General features: G+C 37.7%; 1 protein-coding gene across 1 annotated transcript in view; it reads right to left on the minus strand.

Annotated features, from left to right (window-relative positions):
* sfswap (splicing factor SWAP) overlaps nt 1-12137 on the minus strand; it is a 76820-nt gene that overhangs the window by 21142 nt on the left and 43541 nt on the right. Inside the window, exons 15-16 of the mRNA XM_057818814.1 lie at nt 2131-2504; nt 1296-1427 (exon numbers count right to left, since the gene is read on the minus strand). Coding sequence (XP_057674797.1) covers nt 1296-1427; nt 2131-2504 — 506 coding nt within the window. The remainder of the gene's footprint in view (nt 1-1295; nt 1428-2130; nt 2505-12137) is intronic.

Consider the following 12137-nt stretch of genomic DNA (forward strand, 5'->3'; position numbering starts at 1 on the left):
TAACGGTTGATTCACAACATTAAATAGCAAAGGTTACTATGTTTTTTTTTTTTTTTTTGAAAAAATGAAGAAGAAAAAAAACATTAAAGGTAACACCAGTTACTTTGCCAAGTAACTTTTTTACTACTGTGTGTGTATTTCAGTAGTCAGTCACTACACTAGCCAAAGAGGTAAGAGGCATTTTAACAGTCGAAAATGTTTACATTTTAAGTGTTTATTTCATTTTCTTAAACGCAAAATAAAGGCAGTTTAAAAAAAAAAAAAAAAATGCAAACCGAACCGAAAACGTGATCCCAAAACCGAGGTTCAAACCGAACCGTGGGCTAACTGAACCGTTGCACCCCTAATGGTAATTGGTTTATATTCAATGAAACAAATATAATATTTCTACTATTATAGTCCACTCCAAAATTCAATTCTAACAAGGTATTCTAACAAGGTTTTGGTCTAGTCAGGTTTTAGTTATTCTTGCGAAAGTCTGGAAAGGAAAAGAACCAAAAGAAAGTGTAATTCAGCTTGTCAGGGTAAATACCCCCTTGGTGACTGTTACTTGCTTCAGGCAGGGAATGATACGCCACATCTTAGCTGTGCTGATGAAAGCCACAATGGAAAAGTTACGCTGATTATCAAGCCAGCAGGCAGTGACAAAAGTATATCAATGTCTGTAAATGGGACACTGAAGGCTACAATTTAACAATTGATTGCTCCAATCGATTTACTGTTGATTTCAGCATGAAGCTAGTTTCCCCTTTGAATTAATTTAATGTGTCTGTTACAAAAGCAAAACGAGGGGTACATCAGTGCAGACCCTATGCAGTGTTTAATTACCTTTCACTCTTTCGGTGTCTCACAGTCAGTGTGATTAGCTACCTAAAGCTTCCTCATGAGTAAGCATGAAGCAAAGCATTTTCCAATCTCTCATATCTAGAATTGTCTTGCAAATAGGGTTTCTACGAGTCACAATGTAATTAACTTGCATGATGGTATTAAATAAAAGTATTTAAAAAATTGTGGACAGACGACCAGCGCCATTACTAAAGTAAAAACTTTCCAACATTAAAATTCAAGCAGTTGAAAAGTACTTCATATTTTAAAAGCATTATGCTATGAAATGATAGTTATGCAATGACAGATCAAGTAAAATAGGGGAAATAAGATCCTTTGTTGTGGAAGAACGCAACACTTTTCAAATCCTGAAAGTAAAATGTTGAAATTCCAGCACAGGTTATATAGGGCCCTATGTAATATATTGCTTAGAAAGTATATTGTGTTTAAACTTGAGCTAGTAGATTCACCTGGATGTAGAATGGTCCCTGCGAAAGCCAGAGCTGCTGCTGTGATGATAGGACCCGTGATCCTTGACATCGTGTCTCCGCTCTGATGATGGACCCTCCCGGCCCCTTCTACGTGGAGAATGTGACCGGGACCTTGTAAGACACACAAAGCTAGAATAAGATGGAGCTTAAGTACGCACTTTGAGGTCTCAAAATACCCCCATGGGAAGTAATTAGGTGGAAACGAAAGAGGTTACCAGCAAGAAGGAAAGGAAAGAGTAATTACAAAGAGTTAGCCATATGTTTTGAGGACATAATACAAATTAATGTAGCACGGCTTAGAAATGTATGGTGCGCGAGTCATATCTGGCTCCCTTTATGAGTGCTTCTGGCTCTCTGCTGACTCAGACTGCACCCATATGATCTTAAGCGTGGAAGAAACTGGTTCGCCTGACAGCTGTCACAAGCAGCTCGTTTATTGGCACATTGATCTTTGACATTTCAAATGTATGTCAGAGTAATTTGTTTCCATACGTTGCCTATTGATGGTCCGACCATTGCGGATTGTGTGGGGCTGGGCATTAGAGCTTGCCAGAGGACAATTTACATTCAGCCCCGTCAAGTTAGTCTGATGGGCCAGCCTTATTTATGTCCATTTTACTTAGCAATGTTTTCATTAATGCAAATGTGGTATTCTTGTTAAGCAACACAACGTTTTTCTTTGGCCCAAATAAATTATTTCTTAATGTTAACTCCAATTGAATAGTCCCTTGAAGTTATGTGCATGGGCACTGAAAAAGAAGTACTCATTATGAAAATAATTCTGGATGCGTGATCTAATTTGAATGACTCTTACCGTGATCTGTGCGACCTTCTATAGGCACTGGACAGGTGTTTGCTCTTTGGCCTCGATGTAGATCGCGACCTTGATCTTGACCTCCTCTTGTGTTTCTTCTTCTTTTTGTCTTTATCCCTTTCCTTATCCCTATTTCTGTCATTTTCATATTCTCGATCTCTGCGTCTGTCCCGATCACTGTCTCGGTATCTGCCTTTTTTGGAGTTTCTGTCTCCACCTCGAGACGGAGAATAGTGTGATGAGGATGATTCCTCCCGGCTCTGACGACTTCTTCGACTCTCAGAGTGAGACCTTTCCTCTCTAAGATAAGCTGATGTAGAAGAGGAAGTTTGTGCCAGCGGTAGATCAGACAGAACAGAGATGGCCTTTTGCATCTAGAAGTAGATAAGGAGCATGGGAATTCAGTATGGCAATGGTCATTTTGAGTCACAATTGCATTGAGTTCTTCTTTTAATTTGAAAGACACAAAAGGACAATTCATTGATTGAATTCAACAGTCACTTTGTCAATGTGATGTTAGGGAGAGCAAACAAATTCCCAAATGCCTTTTTTCTATATACACTTAACAGGGCCATCAATTCAGTGAGATGCAAGAAATTAGAGTAAAAGGCAGGCTGGGTAAAACGACAATGCATATAAACCTAGGAGCAGTAAAGCTTGTCTAAATGGGCCAGGCAGGATAACAGGCCATCTTTGTGTTGAGTTCTGCTCTTAGTGGATTATCTGTCAACATGCATGTGTTAGTTATGGTTTTAAAAAGCCTATTCAAACTAAATGCATGACATATATTCAGATGTGGTCAATATGTTCTATACATTTATCATGGGGAGGCTGTTCTTAGCCAGGCTCTTCAGACCAGAGTAAGGCATCCTACATACAAACACTACACATGTTCAATGAGCTCTAATTGAACCAGGTTCTACAATATATAGATAGGTAATTGTATATAGTTTAGCCTAACTATTTTATTTGGTAAATGATATTGAATGTTCTAAAACATCTTGTGGTAACGAGGTAAACTGCAGATTTTGAGATCCTCAATACAAACGAAGCCAAAAAGACTGGCTAAATTAGGAAAATACATACCGTTTTTCTTTTTTCTTTAGTTGTAGGAGCTTTTCACAGCAATACTATTTACAGGCTGACCCTAAAGACTACAATCTTTATAGGAATCCAACAAAACCAAGGGTGATGGAAACAAAAATTTTGTTCATATCAATTGAACCCTTAAAACATGCATTTATAAGAATGTTTTTCTAAAAAATTACCTACTTTAAATGGCATACTCCTGTACAAATGCATTCTTGAAAACTGATGTTGACCACTATTGAAAAAATTGGATTTTTTTAGTTGCTTTTTGGCAGACATGAGCAAGTGGCAGCACTGTGACCTTGAACAAGTCAACACGCCGCCATTTCAATAACAATGGTGAATTTAGAATAACATTCACAGTATCCCAGATGAGATTTTGCAGCGGTCAATGAGGAACCTCAACAGCAGATTTCAAGAATTCATTCGTACAGGAGGACGCCATTCAAATATCATTTTTGAAAAATGAAACTTCCATCATTGTTTCTTAAATTGCAGGTTTTAAGGTATAAATTGAATTAATAAAATATTTTTCTTCCATCAGTCTTGATTTGGATTGGTAATGAGGTTCATGTTTGTTTTTTGGTTCACCCTGTATAAAACGAGTATGGAAATCAATTCCGATTCATTGAAAGCCATTGTTTACAGAACGACGTAATTGTGTTGCCTGGCTAAGCTTCAGAGTGCTTCTAATTACTCTAGGACTGCCCTGTCTGTCCATATTAGTTTGGACTGCAGAGGATGGATGCTAAAAAGATGGCCTCTGTCCATCTTGGGATCAAACACGACCTTAAATCATATGAAGCCAGATTTCACAATTTAGGGTTTAAGCTCGAGTTGCTATGGGTGCCATTCAATTTCATAAATTCAATCCGTTGGACACTCATACCATTTTATATAGTTTCAAACATTTGCACATATTGAACACTTCTAGCCGGAGATTACACGTGAATCTCGGAAAACTATCGATTTGGGGCTAAAGTTTTATTTTTGCTGGAATTCTTGCACTCACAACAACAAACAAAGGTTGCCTCAATTTTTCATACATTTGCTAGAAGTGGTGGAAAAAAAACACTGTTTTCAGAGGTGTGTAGTAACGAGTTATATTTACTCCGCTACATTTACTTGAGGAATTTTTTAGAAAAACCTACTTTTTAGAGTAGTTCTACAACTTTTTCTTTTTTCGGTTCGTGTTTTGGCCTCCTGTCAATTATTCCCATTCCCAAAGAGGTAAACACTGTGGAATTTGGCATAACATTAAAGAATATGAGATGAGAGAAAACAAAATTGATGACGAAGAAAGCAGAAGGCAAATGAGATAAAGCGGCAATGTCTGCAAAGTAGAGTGCTGGGTGCATAGGACAATCAATAGTTATTTGAAAAAAACAGGAAAGTCAGGAGAAGAATATTTATCACACCTTTCTGTTGGTGCGCTATCAGGAGTCAGTGTTCTGGCGAAGATAATGAAATGACATAAGGTTTGTTTAAAATTAGGTCTGACTTATGGAGAACTTATCCCAACACCAGACAAAGATGTCCAAGCACCTTACCTGCTTGGGCAAGATATAGTTATGTTAGGACCCTTGCAAGAGGAAAAATAAATATCGGCAATGTTAACAGTCACTATATTACTATAAATTAGGAACATCACATTGATTCTCTTATCACCTGAAACGTGCATTGATTTACAATGTATACACTCTTATCCTAAAGAATTTAGGATTAGGAATTATTTACTGTAATTCAATACAGTTGCCATCTATCTCAATTTTACTTATTCATTAGACAGTAAGCAAACAATGATTAAAAGTCCGAAACAATCAGCGATATAACAATGGAAATAAAACAATAGAGAAGCCCAAGAAAAGTAAGTATTTTGTAAAAGATTTGTCATTTGTTAAACCCAGCCAGCCTGGTGTTCTTTGAAAAGTGGCAATTTGACTTGTCATGGGAAAAACTATTAGCATAGACTTCATAATGTATTGACTTGACACGGGGCCGATTCATAGGTCTCCGTCAAAGCTGACCGAGTGGAAACATAGACAAAGAGCTTTTTTCCGTTGAAAATTCTCGTGAATAAATGCTGAAATCCCTGAATTCGTTATATAGACGTAAAAGAGTCTTGGTTCTTGGTTAAAAGCTAAAAAAACGTTCAGGTAGCATTTATTTTATGTAAATATTGCAAAGTATAATGCCAATGCTGTAGCAGCTTTCTTCCACTGATTTTTTTCACTACTTTTCAAAATGCATGCATGGTACAAAAAAAATATAATAATTACCTCGAATCCTCAAACAAATCACTCCTGAGACAATCCTGTTTGTATGCTGTACAGCTTTTGTACTCTTTCAACCTAAATATGGCGTTGGATCGCTGAATGTGTTGACTAACTGCAATCGACTGTGAATAACTGAAGTGGACTGTAGGACGGTAGGACTCCTACCTGAATGCGTTGTGCATTGGCTGACGGATGTGACCCGTCAATACAATTAATAGGTCTATGCTATTAGATAAATAAAAAAATATTTAGACATCACAAAGCCGACCTCAGTCACTACAGTTTGTTTGGTGTAGTTTGAATAATATTTGTCTTTTTTGATTGGGGCATTTTTTAAATTCAAGATTAATAGACCTTTTAGTGGATAAACATTTCTACCATAATGTTCAGACTATAAGGCGCACCTGACTATAAGTCGGACCCATCAAATTTGATACGAAAACGGCATTTGCTCATAGATAAACCGCACCGGATTATAAGACGCGGCTGTCCTAACTGTATTTACAGGATATTTACACCGAAAAATATTAACCAGTAATTGCTGCAGGGTTTGTCAGGGAAAACAGATGATGAACCACATTCACCAGTTGCTAAGTTTGTCTCAAATAAGGGTTATAATACTTTCTTACACACACTTACTGCACTGAACACTAAGATTTATGATGACTGAATAAATGGTTTTCTAAATAAATGTCAGCCATAAATTTAGGCAGTCTGTGATGGCCACATCACATTAAAATTTTTTGACAGAGCTGTTGTTAAATACATTTTAAAAAAAAACAGATGAACAACTACTATTAAGTTTGAGAAACAATTTCTAATTTTATAACAATATTTTACTAAAATAGAATGAAGACAAAAGATTACCTGAAGGCGTTTTTTGTGAATTGTATATAATGACCCCGTGAATCAAGGATTTGCAATGTAAACCATACTCAGCCAGGGGGATTTGTCTTTCTCATTTTCGTTCCTCTTCAAAGGGAATGTAATAGTGTAATAAGGTGTTGACGAATTCAAAACTCGAAACAAACATCTTCGAAGGATAGACAAACCATATTGCCCTCATTGAGCAAAATGTCCAGTCCTTTTTTTGAAATGTATTTACCCTTTCCGAGCAAACACTGTTGGTGGTGGTTTCAAATTTGTACAGTACATAATTTCGAAGTGACAGAGGAGATTCGCCACAGTAGAAATTACTGAACTCCTGGAAAGGTATGACGGAAATACCGTATTGGCCCGAATATAAGACTGTGTTTTTTGCATTGAAATAAGACTGAAAAAGACAGGGGTCGTCTTATATTCGTGGTCTAGACCAGGGGTTCCCAACCTATTCCACTAAGGCACACTGTGGGTGCAGGATTTCATTCTTACCAAACAAGATGACAACACTTTTTCCCCAATCTGGTGTTTTACAAGTGCAATCAGTTGATTGCAGTCAGGTGTGGCTTGTTTTAGCAGAAGCCTCATTGGTTCAACTGTCTCTGCTGGATCGGCTGGAACAAAAACCAGGACCCACAGTGTGCCTTGAGGACTGGGTTGAAAACCCCTGGTCTAGACATTATACCCATTCACTACTCTAGATGGCGCCAGATATCATTGAAGCGATGTTCTGTCAATGACAGATCTTAGCTACTCTCCCCATTCACGACGCTAGATGGCGCCAGATATCATTGAAGCGATGCTCTGTCATGACAGATCTCAGCTACTCTTAAGTTTAACCAGTTTGCATTATTTTATTGCAATGTTTTTCTTTCGTCAGATTTCTTTCAAGACCAGTTACAGTTAGACTTCACTTTGATATTTAATGCAGTTATTGCAATTTTGTTGTTTTATCACAATAGATTGGTTTATTTACATTTCAAATACCAGAAGCCATTAATTTACCAATGTGCTTGCACTTTAGTTTACATATTTAAATGTTCAGATATTAAGATTTGAATCAGGCAAAATAACATGCTTTTTCTCTCAAATATATTGTTATAATCATTTGTTTCGGATGTACTGTAATTATTTTCTGTATAAAAATTAATTTAGTGTTCAAAAAGTCTTTTTTCAAACTTGAGTCTTGAAAAAGAGGAGGTCGTCTTATAATCAGGGGCATCTTATATTTAGGCAATACGGTACTACTGGTGAAAGAAAAGCCCACGAGGCAGCAAGTCAGCTTTACATTCAAAACAGTGAGCTCACACCATCGATCAAATAGAACATTATGTAAAATTATATACATAGGTCAGGATTTTAACTGGTTAACTGCTTTAAATGTCATAACCATTGCAACATTGCTTTGTCCACATTACCTTAGCACCAACATAAATACGAGCAGGGGTAGACTACTGTTAATCGAATACCAGTACAAAAAATTGTTATTTTTTTAATCTTATTTAATCGTAGTAAACAATTGAGAAGGTTATCTAACATAACCTTGCACATGCAGAGGAACTGCTCATCGAACTCAATTTCTCGTGCAGCTTTTGTATTTTTCTCTATTACCAATTGACATCATTATACTGTAGCAGTGGTCCCAACAAAGCCCAATCATAAAATGAATGTGTTTCTTTAAGAAATGTTTATGTGGAAAACATGGATGGTGGTGCAAACATATATATTAGTGATGCACGATAATGCATTTTTCAGCCGATACCGATAACCGATAATTTCCTCCTCATTCTAACCGATAACGTCAAGCCGATAATTTTATTAAAAGATTTATGTAAAATTATAAAAAGTATACACAACAGAAAAGATTACTGTGCAAAAATATTATTGCTCTTTTTTTCCAACATCAAGTGTGAACAAGTAGTAAATTCCAACATCTAAATACAGATTGTCTGACATTGTGTAATGGTAAACTTTTGGCAACAATTACTTACAGAGTAAATACATAAGTTGCACAAAAATGGCTTTAAAAGTAAGCCATTCCTAACGTATAACATTACTACACAGCAAAAACACAACTCCTTAAAACTAGTTAAATTCCCTTGTTTTCAGTGTAAATCTATTGGAAATAAGTGAAATTAACTGCCAGCACTTCAAGTATATTTCACTCAGATTTCTTGAAGAAAAATAGACAGCTGAAAATAAGCTTAACAGCGTTATTTTAAGCAATAAATTATTATACATAATCCTAAAAAAAAACTTGTCAGAAATGTTCTTTATTGAAGAATATGTATGGTTCAAAACATTAATTGAAAATAATTTTTTCTTGATTTAGGTGAAAAATGACATTTCATTTTAGATGTTTGGGCTTAATAAGAACAAATGGCAATATTTAGTTCAAGTAAGTGGAATAATCTGGCGCATTCATCTGTTAACTAGTCTTCAACACTCAAACAAGATGGGGAAAATTATTTGACTAGATTTAAGAAGAATGATCTGATTAAGACGTCATAAATCTAAAGCGTACTGAATGCATTACTGACTGGATGACTTCTTTGTGTGGTTTGGTGCATGTTAAAATTATCAACTAACCACTGTGCCGTCATGATAAACATGCTTTCTTGACATCACTTGTGTAAATGTCCGTGGGAAAACTGATGTGATCGGCATGTCTTTCACGAAGAATCGTGGTCATATAAACTGCATTATTTTTTCATCCAGGGGTTCGGCTATCGGGTCATTTCGGGAATTTCCTCCCGCCTGTGCCCTTCAGTCCGCCCGGCTGCCAAATTAGCACCCGCGCCAGGCCTCTGTCTTGAACCGGAGTGGCGGCGGCAGCTAAGTTCGTACCGGATATCCGCCCGCCCCGGCCGGCTCGCTGCGGCGTATTTGGTGCATGGCTCTGCTCTCCCCGCCTACGGCGAGGCGGCGGCCTGCCGGACCGGCGGGCTCCGTCGGAAGACAGCTACTTGTCGACTAACGGTCTGGTGAGGTGTTTAGCCATAGATGGGAGTTTACCACCCGCTTTGGGCTGCATTCCCAAACAACCCGACTCCGGGAGTACCGCAGCGTCTCTGTATCATCACAAGCCCCGTAGCTTCCTTTATAGTTTATTTGTGTTTACAATAGCTTTAGCATTCGCGCTAGCAGCAGCCTCGTATTCGTTCCAAAAATCATTGTGATGCAGTTTTAAATGGCTGCTGGGTTGGTGGTGTTCAATGAGGACGCTTTCTTTACGCCTCGTGGAACTGTTTTGTAGATGGCGAGAGCGTCGTTTATTTCATTTCACACATGGGAAAAGTGCGCCTCAACACTGATGTGTAACACCGCCTCCTCTATGACGCCGTACTCCTCAACCCCTCCTCCCACAGGGGCTTCAGAGAGGGGAGGGGTTGAGCAGGCGGCGGTGGAGAAGTGGAGAAAATTGCTTGGTTGCGCACATTTGGAGGCTAAATCAAGTATATAATTATCGGATTGCATTATCGGTTGATTTTTTTTTTATCTGTATTATCTGTGTGACGTCATAATTGCCATTATCGGCCGATAATTATCGGTAACCGATATTATCGTGTATCTTTAATATATATAGTGGTGCTTTTAACTTTTAAATAACTTAATAAAATGTTGGCTATATAACTGACTTGGGTTTTGAAGAATGCTGAAAGAGTCCCTCAGCCAATTGAGCGAGGCGTTATTAACATGCTTTTCCAAACTGTCACCGCAACCGCTTGTTTTAAATGTTAAGTGGCATGCACTAGGTATGCCTGTCACAACCAATTATTGGATTGCTGAATTTTGCAGATGCAAACATACTAATTGAAGCAAAGTGTCAAGACACACCTGAAGTGTTTATTAGTTGACTAAAACAACAATTCTGCCTCTCCACCTTAATGGGGAGTTTTCCAAACTTTAACTTGATGGAAGCTATTCAGGAAGGCCTATCATCGAGACCTCACAGTAGAGTTGTGTGCCAAGTCTGCTTCCCAATACACTAATGGCCGTACGAGCCTCTCAAGCACAACCATTGGTATCAAATATTGCTGACACATTGCTCACATCACAGCTCTACACTTTATTCAACCACAGATCCATGATAACGCAACGGGTGGCAATAAAAACTAGCTGTTAAAAAGATGGAGCAAAAAAAAAAAAAAAAAAAAAAAAACCTCATCTTTCTCTATATGCTTCGTGTCGCAAACTCACAAAATAAACAACATCACATCATAAAGGAGAATTTCGTGTTACTGTTCTCTGGGTGCAGGTGCAGCTATAAACACAATGCCAACGTATTATTTTTTTCCTGCTGTTGTACAGTGCTGTTTCCTATTTAGGTCTAGCACCTTTGATTAATGAGTAGTATTAATAGAGTTGATTTGCAATGTGTCAGTGGTTTCCCATGGGAGATTATAGATATGGCAGAAAACACAGACAAGCCTGAAAAAGCAGTTTCTGCTCTTGCACCCCTCTTTTAAATAAACTGCTGTATTTTAAGCCAAAAGAACTGTTATGTTTGATAGAACAATATATCTATATGCTGCCATAGCAGATTCATGGCACACTCAGCCTTCGAACTATTTTTAATTTGTCCGTTTTACCCTGAAAACCCCCGTTTACAGACGTCACGCAACCGCTTTTGTTTCAACCTAGCCATAAAAAGAAGAAAAGGGCCCGAGCACCAACAGGTGCGAAGGCCCTATTGTTCTGCAAAGGATTTTTTTTTTTTTTTTTCATGGCAAGTGAAAATTGCCCATTTGGAGGTCTTAACATGCTCAAAACTCACCATAATTTGCACAAACATGCGGATTCACAAAAAGTTTGATAATTTAGCAACGTTGTGAAAAAATGTCAAAAAACTGTTCAGTGGCGCCCCCAGGAATTAAAAAAAAAAAAAAAGGCCTCTCCATTTAGTTTTTTCAACGTAGAGCGATGAAATTTGGGGAGTCTATACCTTGTGCAAAAATGCTTCAAAAGTCTCTTGCACCTATATTCCAAACCCAACAGGAAATCGGGTATTTTGGATTGAACATTGAAAAACATGCCATTTTTGTCGAATGTGCAGGGTGCACGTTTGAGACCATTGCGCCGAGGCAGTTAGTTGGATCCTCCTCAAAATTGGTGAGACTCTTCATGAGACACATGAGATTTTAAGTTATCAAAATGGTGAGTTTTCACTCACGGGCCTGACCTAGGCGGAGTACCAAAATTGGGCTTATTTGGGGATTAGGGTTTAGGGTTAGGGCTTCTTCAGGGCAAATGAAAATGGCCAATTTGAAGTTCTGAACATGCCCAAAAAATCACCAAAATTTGAACATATCAAAATGGTGAGTTTTCATTCACGGGCCTGACCTCTGCGGGGCGTTTTTTTTTTTTTTTTTCCTTGTGTGTGTTAGGCTTAGGGTTAAGGCTTAGGGTTCAAACTCTGCTACTTCTGTGGGAGAAAAAAATACTATGTACTTTTCAATTAAATATATTAGGGATAAAACTACTTATGTGGGAGAAAGAAATACAATGTACTTTTCAATTAAATATATTAGGGATAAATTGGCTCATCTGATGACAGCAGTGAAGAACTGCTTTGACTCATTAAGGTTGTTGCTTCATACTCTGCTACTTCATCTGTAGGAGAAAAAAAAGATACGATGTATTTTTCATCGTGCCAAAGTCGGACATTTTTTGACAAAACACCAAATTCAGAAAATGACTAATAACTCCCCCATACAAGGTTCAATCTTTTTCATATTTGGCATGTACGTGATGTATCCCAGC

The sequence above is a fragment of the Corythoichthys intestinalis genome, chromosome 17 (assembly GCF_030265065.1).
Source record: "Corythoichthys intestinalis isolate RoL2023-P3 chromosome 17, ASM3026506v1, whole genome shotgun sequence".
Taxonomy (NCBI): Eukaryota; Metazoa; Chordata; class Actinopteri; order Syngnathiformes; family Syngnathidae; genus Corythoichthys; species Corythoichthys intestinalis.